We start from the raw sequence: 18040 nt of genomic DNA on the forward strand, positions 1-18040 counted from the left end.
GAGCGGAGTCTGGGAAAGTGACGAGTGGGATAGCGGGCGGAGATGGAGGACTAGTGCGGGAAAGTGTCAGACGTGCGGGATCGGGTGGGAACGGCAATGTGCGTGGAGGGAAGGACGGGAGAAGGGGGATCTCTTTGGGGGAGGGGGAGGATTCCTATCATCCTACTATCTTATGGAATACTCATCATTGTACTCACAACTACAAATGTACAAGAGTTATTAGAGGGTTATTGGGATCTTATCTTTACTTTGAGAGTGACTTGCGGATTTTGTGCTTACGAAGTGCGGAGCTTTATTCACTTGCGGATTATTACGCTATAGATCAGGCTCAGTAGAGGAGCGCTGAAGGCTAGCGGAAAGTAGCAGTGCGGAGCCGAGTTACCAACATTCACACAGCCCAGACAATAATATTCTTGAAGGAGGCGGTCAGCGGACATTTCTACCGACTAACCAGCTTTTATTCTCACACCGGGAGTTACTGCTCCCAGTCAACTGCCTTTTATGGCTGTCAACCGGGAGAGACTCCTCCTGGTTGACTCTTGTATGTATGTGGTTGTCGACCGGGAGGTACTGCTCCCGGCCAACTGCCTTATATGCCTGTCAACCGGGAGGGACTCCTCTGGGTTGAGTCTCGACTGCTTGATATCACTGTTGAGCGGGAGGTACTTTCTAGCATGGCGGGCGGTGTACAAAAATTGCTCAAAGTTAGTGTGAGGTGGTGGGAAAGATGATGTAGGGGTGTCAAAGAAAAAGGCGGGGGTCCAGGGTTTGAGAAGAAAGGTGGGATTTATCCTCTTTTGTCCTCTTTTAATTTCCTGATTTCCTGATTTCCTGGATGTCCTGGAAGGGCATAGGAAGAAGGAGATCAGGTCCGCAGGAAGCATTCCAGGTCGCTCATTTTTCCTGGAAACTCCGACCTGGAACGCTTCCTAGATCAAGCCGGTCTGCGGCCATCGAGGTCAGTACATACATATTTACCGCCACACACATACAAGGCTCTCGATGACTGGGACCGACCAGTCATCGAGGGGACACAAGCCTCTCAATGACCGGGACCGAACGGTCATCGAGAAGACACAACCCTCTTGATGACCGGTCGGTCCCGGTCATTGAGAGGACATAATCCACCCGATGACCGGCACCAAACGGTCATAGAGAGGACTCAACTCTCTCGATGACCGGTCGGTCCCGGTCATTGAGAGGACACAATCCTCCCAATGACCGGGACCAAACAGTCATCAAGAGGAATCAGCTCTCTCGATGACCGGTCGGGCCCGGTCATCAAGAGATTGAGAGGACAGCCCTCTCGATGATCTCGATGACCGGGACCAAACAATCATCAAGAAGACACAATCCTCTCGATGACCGGTCGGTCCCGGTCATTGAGAGGACACAACCCTCCCGATGACCGGGACCAAACGGTCATTGAGAGTACTCAACCCTCTCGATGACCGGTCGGTCCGGTCGGTCCCGGTCATCGGGAGATTGAGAGGACAACCCTCTCGATGACCGTGTGGTCCCGGTCATCGGGAGGATTATGTCCTCTTGATCAATGACCGGGACCGACCGGTCATCGAGAGGGTTGTGTCTTCTCGATGACCGTTCGGTCCCGGTCATTGAGGGGCTTGTGTCCCCTCGATGACTGGTCGGTCCCAGTCATCGAGAGCCTTGTATATGTGTGGCGGTAAATATGTACTGACCTCGATGGCCGCAGACCGGCCATTGAGGGAAGTGCCTTTGTTTGATGGCCGGCCTCCGCCGGCCGTGGAGAATAGTAACAAAAAGGGAGTGCCCGGTTGTTCACTCCCAACCAGCATGGAGTGCAGGGATGTGCACTCCAAAAAAGGTCTGGTTTTGGAGTGAACCACCTCCCACTCCAAAAATATTGGAGTGCTTGAAATCAACATCATTGCTTGTTTATTAACCAGTGAGATATCACCTTTAACTTCAAACAGTCTATTTGATAAATCTAGATCAAATAGTTTTGGGGCAGCCTAAATGCACTCCAAGAATTTACTACGTGCACTCCATTTTCTTGGCTGTGTAGACTACTAGAGGTGGCACTCCAAAAATCTTGGAGTACTGGGATATTTCACTCCAATTGTTTGGAGTGCCCATCCTGGCACTCCAATTTTAATGGAGTACTGGATGACTTCCCGTCGTCATTTAGAGAGCTCTAGATGCCCCTCTAAATCCTAAATTAAGACACCTATCAAAAAATCAACCAGTGCACATGAAATCAATAAACTGTAGGGTTGGGAAAACACTTCTCTTTTTGTCAAAAATTAAGAATTTGGGTGTGTAAATTGAGATCTGGGAGGCTCCCAGACTCGACGGGAAGTCCTCCACTGAAACCGCCACTCCAAAAACAACATATTTTTTGGAGTGAGGCTCAATGCACTCAATAAAAAATGGAGTGCACAGGCTTGCACTCCAACTTCTCACCAGGAAGGCCTGGCTGTGCACTCCAGCTTGCCACATGTTCACTGGAGTACATTGGAGTGCACTCCAATATTTGAAAAGGACTCTTGGAGTGCACTCCAAGAAACTACAACACTTAGAAAGCCAGCCATAGGGCAAGGTCAGGACTCAGTGCACACTTTAACATCCAAATATCCATTCAATCATCATTTAAACCCACACAATCAGGGGAAAGAAAGATAAAGAACAAAAGGAAGGAAGAATAAACAAGAAAAAACAAAAAGAAAGTCTTTCAAGTCGCCTTGCTCGCAAAAAGGTCCAGGCTCTTTTGAATGTGATTGTACCAGTTTTTCGCCTTTTTGGTAGTATGCCTAATGGCCTTCATCACAGGTGGGATTGGTTTCACCCCATCCTCCCCCTCGACATTAGCCAAGACTCAATGGTTGCCGTTAACGTGCAGCAGGTAGATCGGCTCTGAATCTCCCGAGCCAGGGCCAAGTCGGAGGGGGAGATTGAGGTAGAGGAATTTAAAGAAAGAAAAATGATTGGCCGGACATACGCATTTGCAAGCATCTGTCCGTGAGAAAGTTTGTCGAGCCATTGTCCGCGATCAATCTTGGAATCTAAGCTTTCCACCTTGAGGCCCGCAATAATCTTCTCGATTGGAGTTTTGCCTCCCTGTAGCTTTGAGTAAAGCGTCTTGGAGGCCTCGACCTCTTTTAAGATATCCTCCCTTACGCGGAACCAACCATCATTGTTTTTATACCCGAGAGCTTTCGCAATGCATCAAAAGCCACAATTTCCGTCGCCTGATGGATCAAAGATTGATTTGATGTACTGTCGAAGTTGGGGCGGGATCTGAGAAGCATAAGGCTGACCAAGAAAAAAATGAGAATGTTAATCAGCTATTCTTGCATACAAATGCAAACGAAGAGCAAAAAAAAAAATCACCTCGGGAGACGGGCAGACTCCACCATCTCTCCCAGACTGATTGGCCAATTGGCTCTGATCATTCTCAGTTTCCTCAGGTTCAGTCTTGTTGCTCTCTTCTTCGATGCCTTCTTTGCTGTCTGCTTCGCTCCCTTCTTCGCTCTCTTCTGTGCTTCCTTCACTATCTTCTTTTCTTTCTTCGTTGTCGCTTTCGCTTCCTTCCTGAGCAGAATCCCCTTCGTCGGATGACAGTTTATAACTGTTACAAGTTGATTTCATTCGCTTTGACTTTCGTTCTGGAGCCTTCAAGGCCCGCTTCTTGGACTCCAATTGCTTCTTTTTTAAGCTCGCTTCGACTAGTTCAAAGGTCGAAGGGTTCCGTTTAGTCGATGTAGATTGGGCTTTTTTCAAAGATGGCCTCCCCTTCGTCCGTTTTTTTTACCGCGGGGGCTTGAATTGGGACCGCTATGTGCGTTCCAGCGACAATTTGATTGATTTGATCGATAATCTTGGCCAGGTTTTTTGGGTCTTCATGAGAGAGTGCAAGGGTAATCTTCTTGATCTCGTCGTCCAAATCAATTTTGGTCTGATCAGTCTGCTGCGGGGGGTTTTGAGAGCAAAATTTCATTGAATCAGCGCAAAGCTCCTATGTTAAAAATCCATAATTATACATACAGTTATTTCGGGATTATATTTGAGACTCCACTGAGGATGGAAATCCTCCGGGGCCAAGAAATCACCATTTTCAAGTATGTCCGAAATCCTGTGAGGACATGGGACCCCGACTCCAATGTTAACTGTGTTTGAGCACGGCTCAGTCGGATCAAGATCTGCAAGCCTTTTGTATTGTTCAATCCCGAGGTTGATCGCAAATGTGGATAAGTTGCCAAGGAGCGGTATGAACGGCTTCGGGATGTTCACAAGGGTCTTGACGGCATCACAACCAATCGATTCATGAACTTGATTGAGTTGGGTGTCAACAGCATGGGATAAAGAGTTGAAGACCGTGAGCAAGTCTCCAGTCAAGTTCTTGATGAAGGTTTTGACATAGGCGTGGCTGGATTCCACTCTTGAGGTGTTGAGATTTTGGAGGTGCAGATATTGACACGCCCATGCAATGACGAAGAGATTCTTATGTGGGATGATGTTTGTTTCAAGGTAATTGAGTACCGCCGGTCGATTTGCAAGGAAATTTTTCAGTGTATCATAACGCTGATTGTAGAGTTCCTCAGTTTTTGCTGAAGTGACTTCCTGCCAAAGTGACATAAAAACATCCCACGGTTCTTTGGGCTTTCTCGGACGAGGTTCTGGATTGTTTGGATCGATGATATCACTAGGGCTTTGACAGTGATCTTTCTTCTTTTTAGAAGCTTCTGTGGATTTTGGAGCGGGGAAATACTTCTTACCGCCATTCTCAAAAAGCTTGCGGTTGGGTAGGCCCAAATTTTGGACTGCTATTTTCAGCCTCAAAGCCTGTATAGACCCTGTATGACAGGCTGCATACAGTAATGTGATTGTAAGAAAATTACTACTTTCTTTGTTTTTAACTTTGGGGCCTCAAGGGTTGGACCATCGGAATCCTGGACCAATTTTACACTTGTCGGACCCTTCGCCGCATCCCCCTGCCCTGCCCTGTGGCCAGCCCGGCACCCTCATCGAGCCAAACAGCCGCCTGAAGAGATTTTGACTGCCTGTACAGTGAAGCTGTACAGGCCTTTGATGTGCCACGTGCACAGGTTAGCTTGAGAATCAGGGAAGACTGTGTGTAAAGCTTTTCATAAAGCAGATTCTCTATCAGTTATGAACACCTTGGGTATGCGCTGAGGTCGCCAGACAAGCTTTTTCAAAGTATTTGTGGCCCAGAGATAGTTTTCATCGTCCTCAAAAGCCATAAAACAGAAACCAATTGAGAAAGAACGGTTGGTTGCTGTCTGGCCAATCACGTGTAGCAAAGGCAGATTGTAGCGGTTTTTCTTGTAAGTTGAATCCAGGAGAGCAATGTGATGGTTGATGCGTGCCAGGTGAATCAATCCTGGGTGCTCAAAGAAAAGATTTAGAACCTTGCCGCTAGAGTAGACCTTGACGTCATGAGCCCAATTAGATTCCTTCAGGATGGCCAAAAGAGCTTGTATTGGGTCCCGGCCATCTAATTCCTCCCAACAAACTTCTGGAGAACGTTGCTGACTGTCTTGTTAGTCGCATACGTTTCATTATTGGAGGTACAAAGCTGTAACAAAATTTGAGCTGGTTTAAGATTAGCTTGTGAAAGCTTTCCGATCTCTTTGACCTGCTCTGGTATGAGTTGTTTATGCGCAGAATGACTTGAAGCTCCTTTGGATGGTTTGTGATTGTGTGTGCCATTGAGGACTTCAAGGGTCCAAACCTTGTTGGCAACTTTTTTGCTGGTGGGAATCGAGGCTTTCAGGTGAAACGGACAGTTGATCTTGCTTGAGGTGGTTTTTTGGCCAGACTTGTTGATAACTGAGCCACGGAAATGACCTGAACGGTCACACTTGATATAAATGTTCTTGCCAGGATGAGAGTTTGATTTGGAAACTGCATAGCCGTGCCATTTCGCCCATGTTTGACAGAATCGGACAACATCATCATTGAGGCAAAGCAAGCGGACGGGGGTGGATCCAAAGGCTCTAGATGGAAAAAAGAGGTAAAATATCAGATTGGAAAATAAAATAGATTAAAGAATCTGTTGATCTTACCTCCACGTCTAAAATCAAAGCTATTAAAGTCGCAGGTGTTCATTGTATCTTGCAGATCTTTGACGACAACAGCTTGAGTGACTGGATGATTGGAGCCTGACTTGTTTGGTTTGTCGGCTTGGGAATCAGCGGAAATGTCTTCTCTGAGGCCAGAAGCTGGATCGTTCTCTAGTAATTGATTGACTGGATCGGGGCTTGACTTGTTTGGTCAATCGGCTTTGGCATCAGAAGATTCTTTCTCTTGGCCAGAAGCTGGAGTGTTTTCTTCACCTTGATCGTAGTCAAAGCCAGGTTTTGACAAAAAAGTCCCCAAAGATTGGTCCAACGTTATCAAATTCTGATTTTGAGCACCTGATTGAGCTGCGGAATACGAAGAAGGCGGTGCTGTTTATTGGATTGGAAGCAAAGCAAGGAGGGTCTGCATTTGTGCCCAAACCTCTGGACTAACGGTCACGCTGGTGGTAATCAGAGTTCTCAGCTATGCCACTGGTTGTTGGTGGAGTGCTGCCATGTGATGAGGTTTTTTTGGTTGAGTTGACGGATTGTTGGTTGTGCGGGTTAGACATTCTGACTTTGGTGTTTATGGAGACTTTCAGATGGAGTGCGGAGTTTCTGGTTGTCTTCAGGGACAAGGCTGAGAACTGAGGGATGAACACATGGACTTGGGAGCTTATCCAAAACAAAACACACTGATTTGGAGTTCATGTGCTGGCACTCCATACATAAATGGAGTGCTGTGTATCACACTCCCTTTTTGGGGGGACATGAAATCAGAAATGGCGTGCAGATTTGTTGCACTCAAAGCTAAGTGAGTGCACCATCTGTGCACTCAATGTTTTTTGTGGACTTTGGAGTGCCTGGTAGCACACTCCAAAGAAAATGGAGTGTTGGATATATCACTCACTATTTCTTGGAGTACGCTGGACTATACTCCAACAAATGTGGGAGTGCATGTTCCATGCACTCACATTTGGAGTACATGTAGTAAATTCTTGGAGTGCATTTAGGCTGCCCCATAGTTTTTCATGCTTGTTTGAAAAGACTTTGCAGATTTTGTCCTTCTTTTTTATTCAAATGTCGTTGTCAAGCAGACCAGTGAGAGAAATCAAATTCCAAGAAAGATTTGGTACGAATAAAGAATCCTTGAGTGTTAAAATTTTATCATTGTGAAATTTAACCATTGCTGTTCCTTTCTGTTTTGCAAAAAGTTCTTCTCAAGTCTTTCCATCACCTTTTATTATAAAAATGTGTACAGAGTGTGTGTTGAGGAAGAATTTGAGTGAAATAAACATAGGGGCCGGCTTTATGCACTCCAAATATTTACTACATGCACTCCAAAAAAGGAGTGAACTTGTGTCTACTCCAATAAATGTTGGAGTGAACAAAGGTTCACTCCAAAAGTAGGTTAAATTGGAGTGTTCAGAAGTTCACTCCAAAAGTGGGCTAAATTGGAGTGTTCAGAAGCTCACTCCAATATTTATTGGAGTGGAAAATTGTGCACTCAAAGCTTGAAACTTGGTATGTTTCAAGATTGGAGTGTACTACTGTACACTCTAATAAATACTGGAGTGTACTACTGTACACTCCAATAAATACTGGAGTGTACTACTGTACACTCCAATAAATACTGGAGTGTACTACTGTACACTCCAATAATTACTGGAGTTTACACCTATTTTAAATACATGCATGCACTGCAAGCAACTCCTCCAGATCAACAAAGTCATACTTTGACCCTTGGAGACCCTGCCTCCCCCCTACAGACAAACTTCCACCACACTCAAATTCCTCTCCTTAAGACTAGGCCCCAAAGATTCAAGTGAGTCTGAGCCTATTTATCTGCTCTTTTTCAATGGGAATCACTGGCCCCACTTTTTTGGAGTGCCCAGACTGCAGTGGTCCACACTCCAAAAGAAAACATGGAGTGGGTTGAACTCCACTCCACAGTTTGAGTGCCTAAATTTATACTCCATTTTTGGAGTGCACAAGTTTTCACTCCAAATATATATTGGAGTGAACTTCTGAACACTCCAATTTAGCCCACTTTTGGAGTGAACCTTTGCTCACTCCAACATTTATTGGAGTAGACACAAGTTCACTCCTTTTTTGGAGTGCATGTAGTAAATATTTGGAGTGCGTAAAGCCAGCCCCATAAACATATGATGACTTGCACCCAAATCAATAACAGCGGAAAGATTTGCCGTTGTTGCATTAAGACTGGTGGCAATACTACAATAATGAAACAAAGGAACAGATCGTTTGTCATTGTCATCACAAGTGTTGCTTGTTGAGATTCCCATACTGGGGGGTTGTCTTGCCCTTTGTCTGCTTTTGCACTTGAGAAGTTTTGCGGGGGAATATTTGGTGCCCCCCCCTGTGCCTAACGGCTGGTGGCATCCTCTCACTGCTTTTCAACCTTGCTATACAATGACAGGCAGTGAGCCATGGTGCATCAGCTTGCTGGTGCACCATGGCAGATTTTGGGTTGTTTTTTTGTTTTACTACTAGTGCCTATTTTGTTGTAGCTGCTATAGTTTCTGGGGGAACCCCTGCTTGTTTTTTGGGTGACACGTCTAAGGGGGAAACACTTGATTCTTTTTGTTATTTGGTGATTTTGTAGGGGGAACCAATGAATTTTTGTTCTATGATTTACACAATTTAATATAATTGGATTTGGCACTACATTTATCTGAAATCTCCCCCCCCCCCCCCCCGATTAATTTAGCTGAAGTGCAGATTCATTTGGGCTATAAATTTCCTTCTCACAGCCCACCCATAAAAATCCCCGCTGCAGAGCTTTGACCTTCAATTTGGTGCAAGCATAGTTCCCAGACCTTTGCTCACACTCAAAGTTGAAACTTGCACCAGGTTAAGTACTAGGCCTTGTATCCTACTTATTGTGAGACATTTTCCGTGACTCAGTGAGCTGTTCCATGTTTCCTGAATTGTATCATTTGTATGATAAAGCACTTAGGTAAAAGTGGTAGGAGATTTGGTGAAATTCTCCACTAAAACCTTGCACAGGATCTGTAAGATAAGGACAGATTGGAGCTTGCTTCCATGACAGAAATGAATGTAGATGTTACATATACAAAGATGTTGTCAATTATTGAATTCCAACATGTTTTTGCAAGTAGATCAGACATTTGCTGTACATACACATCTGAAGACAGTCACAAAAGTATTTGACCTCAGTCAAACTTACTTGGCACAAGTTGGTATATCACTGTTTCATGCCAGGCAGCGGAAATTACATTTCTTAACACATGCAAGGATTTGCCCTGCCAAGTACTACAGCTCTCAAAACCTGTAGGTACTTCCCCAACCATGTACTGAGATTATTTCACACTTGAACCAACACTTTTTTTTTCTGCAAAGTTTTCATTGGCCATCACCCTCACAAGTTTGTAGCCATAAATACGGGTGTTTTGCTTGCATCAGTTCACATTTTCCCCAGCCAGAAATAAAACAGAATCTATAACCTCCATTTAAAAATCTTCTGATAAATACTATACTATTCAAGGATCAGTTTAAATATTCCTAAATTCTCTTACCCAACAAAAAGAGCATACAATCTATTTCTTCTTCTATAACTTTTGAGCTTTATAATTAACTTTTCCAATATCAATCGCCATGTTTATTTCCATTGGATACCTTCAGATAGTTTTGCTAGCCCTGAACTCCTTCAAAACAGCTCAAGGCATGGAAGATTCATTCCGTGGTGGTATTGGGGCTCCTGGAGGTAAGCACTTCTATCTTCTTGGTTTAATTTGTTTACAGTGGATATGATTCAAAAAACTAGGATTTTACTAGCATTGATGAATCTTATTGTTAATCTTGACTAGTATAGATTTGAAAGTACTATCTGGTGGGCAACAAAAACTTTGCCAAATGGACTTGGAACCCAAAGTTGGAACAAGCGGTACCAGGGATGAAGATTTTAGTAATATGGCAGAGGAAAATCCTATTGAAGGCATTGCCCAAAATCATGCTGTTCAGAAAGATTCTTTGGATGAAGATCATTTGAGCACAAGAATCCTGGGTTTCAGTGATTATCATAGTGAAACAGAATTGGAAAGGGAAATACTTAATAATGCTGAGCGCAGTAAGTGGTTTTTCCCTTATCCTTTATTACCATCATTGTTTACATTCAGAAGAACATTTTCCTAACTGTTTCTGATTTTGTGACAGTGGCTGCTCAAAGCATGTTGAAAGAGCTAGGTTATTTGTTGGGAATTTCCTGGAAGAAGTCATTTCAATACAAAAGTACTGGTTATAGAGATATGCCAAGGTTTTTTCAAGAATTAGAAGTCTTTCAAACAATCCTATCCATTCATGTCAAAAACAAACTGCGCACTTGACTTGGGGGTGGAAAAATCATGCTTGGATGAGATTCAACTTGATGACCTGGATTTCAAATCTGACAATGAGATGCATGAAAGACTGAAAAAGGATTTGAATTCAAATGAAATAACAGCAGAGAGAATCTCTGATGCAGACTTAGTTCAAGGATTGAAGGCTTTATTTCACAGAATAGACATGAAGAAAGTGGCTGCTATGAATTTATTTGATACAGAAAGGGGTGTCTCTTATGAACTACAAAGAAATATTTTTGAGACTTTGAATGTCATGGCAAGATACAATTATATATCCAAGGAAGCTTTGAAAGAATTCTTCAACGATGACAAAACAGTAGAACTTGCAATTGTCAATCCATGTTCAAAGACTCTATATGCTTCAATAATGGGTGGTCCAACCAGTTTTATGGTGGAGAAGCTCTTTGATAGAGTAGATTATTTGGATGTTGTGGGTGAGAGTGAGTAAAACATATTTATTTAATCCCTTGTGTTGATATCTAAAATACTATAGATAATGAATTGACTCATGACTTCTTTTTCATACTGTTTGGATTTGAACCATCAAAGATATAAGTGAGGATCAATGGAGAAAAGTTCCTTATGACATACTGAAAGCACAGCATATGTTTTACTCAAAGGAAAAGTGTCCGCCTAAATTTTTCCAATACAAGGGCTTCATAATTAATATTGAACCTGAGTTTGAAGATCTGGTGAAGGATATATTTTATGAAGATGCCCTTTTTAATACATTGGAAGAATTGAGGAGTTCTGGTCATATACCTAGCGCTAGTAGATTTACTCTGAGCAGCAAACAGTCTGGATATTTGTCAAGCACTGTGGTCCCAGAAACTCCAGGACATACAACCTCCCTGGGCAATGAAGCAACAGAAAAAGTTGTCACCCAATCTCGTGATATTTCTCAGACCTCACCAATCAATTCACAAATCTCATCAGTCAAATCAATTCTTGAAGAGGCATCCAGGCTTGTTAAAATGATTGATGAAATTCCAAACGAGAAAATTCCTAGAAGAAAAAGTCAACCAAGGCGCTTAGATACCTATAAGCGTAAATTTCTTATCTCACTTACCAATTGGATCACTGAGGTTTATGGGAGCTTTTGAGATTTGACTCATAACATTGATTGCATGGTTCTCAAATTTGAACATTTTCCTCATTGATTGTTTTCTGTGGCATTTTTTTCTTTCTGTTGAGGATTTCTCCTTTGATTGTTTTCTAGTCTTTGCAATTGGGTAATACATGGCTTGATTTTGTTGGTTTGAAATGGGTTGTTGTTTTGGGTGATGTTTCTCTCTGGGTTGAATGGTATTATTTTGGGGTTTACTTTCTTGGTTGAATGGCACATTTTTACTTGTTTTGGCTGTGAGAAGGATGACAAGACAACGATTTGGCTGTGATCATACATGGCGGAATGGTCTTGAGGTTAATCTTTTATGGATACATATTGTTTTGAATGTGATGGGCATTCTCAAGATCAGTCTCTGTCCAATCAGATCAGAGTGGGAGTGAAATGTGCAGGCCGTGGTTGGTCAGATCTCCGCATGGACCAAAACTGACAAGACCATTTCTTCCGGAGTCTATTTCTCCCAACGAACCTGACAACAACGATACAAACCAGCAGGAAACATGAACCGAACGATTATCAGGACATCGACGCACACGCCTGGACTGCTCAAGCAGCTATCATGTAGACCAGCAGCAATCCGACCACTGGACCGATGCCGAGCCAGAACATTAATGTCATTGGCCTCACCTAGACCCAAGACCATCGGAATCCGAGCCGACCACCCGGTCAGCAGCCGATGGCGTCGCTATTCCCAGGTGGTTGAGGGTCAGGAGGGACCAAAGATTGACATGGATAACCTCGAACGGGTGTCGGACGAGGTGGACGTGTGTATCGTCGGGGGCGGCCCGTCAGGCTTATCGGCGGCCATCAAGCTTCGACAGCTTGCGATCGAGGCTGGCCAGGGGGACGATTTCCGGGTGATCGTGATCGAGAAGGGGGCGGAGGTAGGCTCGCACATCCTCTCCGGTGCGGTGATCGAGACCCGGGCGTTGGACGAGCTGCTACCGGCGTGGAGGGAGGACGAGAGTGCACCCCTGGTGATGAAGGCCAGCTCGGACTCGATGAAGTTCCTCACCGCCCGCTCGGCTTTCCCCCTGCCCCACCCGCCCCAGATGAACAACAAGGGCAACTACATCGTCTCGCTCAGCAAGGTCTCTCGCTGGCTCGCCGAACAGGCCGAGGCCCTCGGCGTCGAGATCTACGCAGGCTTCGCCGGCGCTAAGCTGCTCTACTCCGAAGATGGACAGGCCGTGCGTGGGGTGATCACCAACGATATCGGCCTCGACCGCGCCGGCCGCCCGAAGGACTCCTTCGAGCCCGGGATGGAGTTCCATGCGAGGACCGTCTTGTTGGCCGAGGGCTGCCATGGCTCTTTGTCCAAGATGGCCATCGAACGCTTCAAGCTGAGAGACGGCAAGGACCCCCAAACCTACGGCCTCGGGATCAAGGAAGTCTGGAGAGTCAAGGACGACGTCTACGAGCCCGGAAAGGTGCTGCATACTCTGGGCTGGCCACTACAGCGGGACACGTACGGGGGCAGTTGGATGTACCATCTCGAGGATAACCTTGTCTCTCTTGGGCTAGTCGTTGGGCTAGATTATCCGAATCCCTATCTGTCTCCATACCAGGAATTTCAGGTAAATGCGTTGCATTGTGATCTCTGCTGCAACATCCTCCTAACTGACAATCCCCACTTTATACTTGGCCATTTCAAGAGGTTAAAACACCATCCACTTTTTTCGAGAGTGCTGGAGGGCGGGGAATGTTTGGCATACGGCGCACGAGCGTTGAACGAGGGGGGATACCAATCGATTCCCAAGCTGACGTTCCCAGGGGGAGCGTTGATAGGATGTTCGGCGGGGTTCCTGAATGTGCCGAAGATCAAGGGGACGCACACGGCGATGAAGTCGGGGATGATTGCGGCCGAAGTCGCCTTCGAGGCGCTCGTCACCAACAAGTCTCCGGCCCAGGAGACCGAGACGCCGGTCGAGCTGGTCGACTATCAGGACAAGCTCGACAAGTCGTGGGTGATGAAGGAGCTGAAGGAGGTCCGCAACTTGCGGCCCTCGTTCCATAACCCCTTGGGCCTCTACGGCGGGATCATCTACTCTGGGATCGATAGTCTCTTTCTCAAGGGCCGCGTTCCCTGGACATTCCATCACAAGAAGGAGGACCATGCTCACACCAAATCCATCAAGTGACTCCCCTCCGTTGTGTTTTGTTTTTTCCCCGCCAACCTTCTAAGCTGATCGGGATATGCTGTTCTGTATAACAGGGAATACAAGCCGATAGACTATCCGCCCCCGGACCACAAGCTGTCCTTTGACATCCTCACCTCCGTCTCTCGCACGGGCACGAACCATGCCGAGAACCAGCCGAACCATCTGGTCATCAAGCCCGAGAACCTGGCGGCGCATCTCGAAACCAACGTCTCCCAGTTCGATGGCCTCTTGAACAAGGCATGTCCCGCCGGGGTCTACGAATACATCGATGTCGAACACGACCCCAATCTTCCTCCAAGCTCTGATCCGCAAGCCTCGCCCCAGAAAAAATTAGTCATCAATTCTCAGAATTGCATTCATGTTCAGTCTCTCCCATCCTTCATTCCTCATCCTCTTTTATTATGCAAATCTCATGAGTTTCTCCCTTTTTCCATGCGTGGACAGTGCAAGACTTGTTCGATCAAAGTCCCTACCCAAGACATCACCTGGACCGTCCCCGAAGGCGGCGGCGGCCCTGCGTATTGTAAGCACTCACTTTTCCCTCTCCCCTAGAAACGCCCCTCAACTCATCTATTTTCTGTTTTTCTGGATGGGCAGCTCTTACTTGAAGAACCAAACCAGCTGCATAGGTAACATCTGTCCAACTTATTTATAGATCACTTGGTACCAGTGTATCCAGTCACCCGAACAATCAACCCATCAAAGCACCAATCAAAGCAGCTTTTTATCCTTATTGTTTTTTAATTCTTCTGCATGTTGGTCTTTCACCGTCGTTTACGCGGTGCACATCCATCCTCAACTTCGTCTTTCTTTATCGTACTCCTTCGTACCAGCACACATGCATACAAACTTGTATCATCGTTTTTTTGGTTACTCGCAGACAGCTTCATTTTTTCCTCTTTGCTTTGCCTTTCCCGACCTGAAGTATTGTGTATTTATACATCCAAATCTTGTTTGGGGGCAAACATTACATCATGTTTGGCAGTCCCCGCAACAAAAGCCTTGTGACCAGTCACCAGGGTGTGCTTGACTTTGAGTTGGGGAATATTCAAGGCCAGTCGCTTCCCGCCGCTGATGCCGATGCACATCGAAAGATCACCAGCATACTTCGAGGATCCAGCTTGGCCATGACGCCGCATGACGCTCGCTGTACACACGCCCAAGGCTATCGTCGACCTGCCAGAGCGTACATGAGATGATACCCGATCTGAGATCAAAACGTCTCCCGCCGACCGTGAACCGCCCACGTATCCGCGTGGGACCAAATCTCACGCTAAACTAAACCTTCGACAGCTCAACACCGGTGCTGCCGCCTGCGTCTGGGGTACAAGAGCACCGGGGGAACACACCGGACACACCAAGCCTCTGGAGCAGCCTCTTTCTGGCCAGAAGACAGTCATGATGGCCCTCAGTCGTAAGCAGCTCCCTGCGTCAGCAAACCCGCTCAACAGCGGAAAACAGGATGCTGATGGTTGGCTTCCTCTCTCCAAGTGGTTCTGAGGCTTCTGGAGTACTTGATCCTCCTCGGCTTGGGCGCTCTGTCGTCCTACTACATCGCAGGATATCTCCGAAATAAACACCAGCTGAACCGCTATCCGGGTCCCTTTCTGGCCAAGTTTTCGAGGCTTTGGCTCGGCTACACTACCCGCTTCGGGAAACGCTACCAGATCATCCACCAGCTCCATCAAAAACACGGTCCGCTTTCCATCAAACTCTATTTACTTCAACCTGCTTCTATATTCTCATGTGCTTGCGTATCGTGTTTTTAGGCAGATTGGTTAGGATTGCTCCGAACGAATTGAGTATTGCTGACCCTGACGCTATCCCGATCGTCCTCGGCCATGGAACCGGAACGACTAAAAGTCAATTTTGTAAGCATCAATATGATCTTCACTTTTGTCTCCAAAAAAAATCAACTGACGGAAATTGCATCCCGTAGATGATGCTTTTGTCGCCATCCATAGGGGACTATTTGTAATTGTTTTTTCTCTTTTTTGCCCAAAAAATGAGAATAAATTGTCCTTTTGTTTCACGGTCTCCAGTCCTGAATTTCTATTGGAGATTCTTAGGGGCCTTGGCCACAAAAATCCATAACATGAATAGACAGCTGACTTTCTACCTGGCGATTGGCATTGGACATGTAGAACACACGAGACCGAGCAGACCATACCCGCAAGCGGAAGATCATCTCGAGCACGTTCAGCCAAAAGAGCATCCTCGAATTCGAACCTTACATCACAGACACGTTGGCCTGCTTCCTCAGGAAGATTGATCTCGTCGCCTCCGAACCTAATACGACTCCCGATGATTCTAAACCGCTACAAGATGGATGGCGGATCATCGACATTCTACCTTGGCTTAATTATCTCGCTTTCGATATCATCGGTAAGCGTTTATTTTATTCTTTGGAAATTCTTAACAAGGTTATTGGTATTGAATTAGGAAAGTTTTAATGCCAACAATTCACATCTTATTCCTGTTTGGAAAACCCAACATGAAGGCGATCTTGCGTTTGGGGAGAGGTTTGGGATGATCGAGCGAGGCGCGGACATTGCGGCGGTAGAGAAGGACGGCAAAGTGATATATCTTCCGGCGATCCAGATCCTGAACGAGCGCGGAGAGTTCAGCGCGACCCAGGGAAGTCTACCAGCGGGGTTGAGACCATACATGAAGTACATCGATCCCTGGTTTTCACGGGGTGCGGCGAGTGTCCAGAACTTGACTGGGGTATGTATCATTTCTTCACGTCCACCACGCGGCCATTCCATCAGCCATTGAACTTCCTTCTACCATCCGTCGCAGATCGCAACTAATCAAGTCAACCTGAGACTCTCGCAATCGGGCCAATCCAGGAGAGATTTGCTGGCTCGGCTGCAGACTGGTCAGGATGCAGATGGGAATCCGATGAGCAAAGATGAATTAATTGTTGAGTCGTTGGGGTTCTCTAATTTGGGCCGATGTTCCCTGATGGCTGAGAGGCCCCTCAAAACTTACCTATGTTCTTTCCAATCAGGCTGAGGCGCTGACGCAGTTAATCGCCGGAAGTGACACGACGTAAATGATTTAAACTGGAGGGCCACAAGAAAAAAAGAGCAGACTAAGAACTAACGAGACTAATGGCCGAGACAGATCGAATTCGAGCTGTGCGATCCTATGGTGGGTGGTGAAGCACCCGGAGGTACACCAGAGACTCCTGGGGGAGTTGGACGAACATCTGGGGTCGGAGGAAGGCGTGATCTCGTATGCGGACTGCAAAGACCTTGCGTATCTCAATGCCTGTATCAACGAGACCTTGCGGATCCATTCCACCTCTTCCATCGGCCTGCCTAGGATCCTCCCCGAAACTGTCGCGTTCAAGGGCCACGTCTTGCCCAAAGGCTTGGTCTGCTCCGTGCCCACTTACGAAATCCACCATGATCCTGAAGTCTGGGGTGACCCGTAAGAGCCACCTATCGTGCTTTGACGTTGTCTGCTTCCCCTCCCCTTTGTCTGACCTCTGCGCACGTTGTGGTTCATTTTTTAAGATTTGCTTTCCGGCCTGAACGGTGGCTGGAACCGAATGCGAAAGATCGGGAGAAAGCGTTCGCACCCTTTAGGTATGTCTTTTCTCTCTTCCGTTTCTCCCTGATAGTCACATTCGAAAATGCGACCCACTTATTTTGTTTGTGAACCAAAACCACCAATAGTTGTGGGCCACGGTCTTGCATCGGTCGCAATCTAGCGATGATGGAGTTGTACGTAAGTCGATTTTGTTCTCTCTCAGTGAATGTCTAATTAGAAAGGATCGAGAAGTTTGAGGCGGGATGTGTGTTGAGGACAGATGATCACTGCGACGATATTTAAACGGTACGACTTCGCCTTGCTCGATCCCAATCTTGCCGAACTGGAAACTCGAGAGGGCTTTTTAAGAAAGGTGGGTCTAAATCTGCTTTCTACTCCTGCAACCGCATTCCCCCAAACAGCCGAATACTCATCTCGGTGCAAAAATTCGTCTTCAAATACCAGCCTTTGAATTGTTGGATAAAATACAAACTTCGATCCCATTAGTCTGTGAATTGTGTTTTCGTCTGGGAAATCCTCTCCCTTTTCTGTAATCACGTCCCCGCTCCACCCACATAGATCATTATTTCCTTTAGTTTCTTGTGCTCTTTTCGAATCTATAGGCTCAACTCTCAATCAATTACCCACACACAAGCCAAGCAACACAATCAAGCGATCATATATTTACTGTAGCCTAACACGCATACTCCTCGTTCACCAATCAGTCCACCGGGCACCCTGTCCATATCTCTTGCATCTCTTTATCCC

At 46.1% G+C, this 18040-nt stretch overlaps 2 protein-coding genes across 2 annotated transcripts; both read left to right on the plus strand.

The window, feature by feature from the left end:
* Window positions 1–12070: 12070 nt before the first annotated feature.
* Window positions 12071–14340, plus strand: PtA15_10A237 (uncharacterized protein; the record flags this gene model as incomplete). The annotated part of the gene is made up of 5 exons (XM_053160393.1): window positions 12071–13147; window positions 13226–13707; window positions 13786–14092; window positions 14177–14255; window positions 14330–14340. The coding sequence occupies 5 exons, from the start codon at window positions 12071–12073 to the stop codon at window positions 14338–14340; spliced, it is 1956 nt and encodes a 651-aa protein (XP_053024372.1).
* A 793-nt stretch (window positions 14341–15133) lies between these two features.
* Window positions 15134–17779, plus strand: PtA15_10A238 (uncharacterized protein; the record flags this gene model as incomplete). Its single annotated transcript, XM_053160394.1, has 13 exons — window positions 15134–15146; window positions 15224–15427; window positions 15502–15603; window positions 15672–15706; window positions 15877–16117; window positions 16233–16459; window positions 16535–16657; window positions 16746–16786; window positions 16862–17170; window positions 17257–17328; window positions 17419–17470; window positions 17553–17645; window positions 17738–17779. 13 exons carry the CDS (start codon window positions 15134–15136, stop codon window positions 17777–17779), a joined length of 1554 nt encoding a protein of 517 aa, XP_053024373.1.
* Window positions 17780–18040: the final 261 nt, after the last annotated feature.

This window comes from Puccinia triticina, chromosome 10A (genome assembly GCF_026914185.1).
Source record: "Puccinia triticina chromosome 10A, complete sequence".
Classification (NCBI taxonomy): domain Eukaryota; kingdom Fungi; phylum Basidiomycota; class Pucciniomycetes; order Pucciniales; family Pucciniaceae; genus Puccinia; species Puccinia triticina.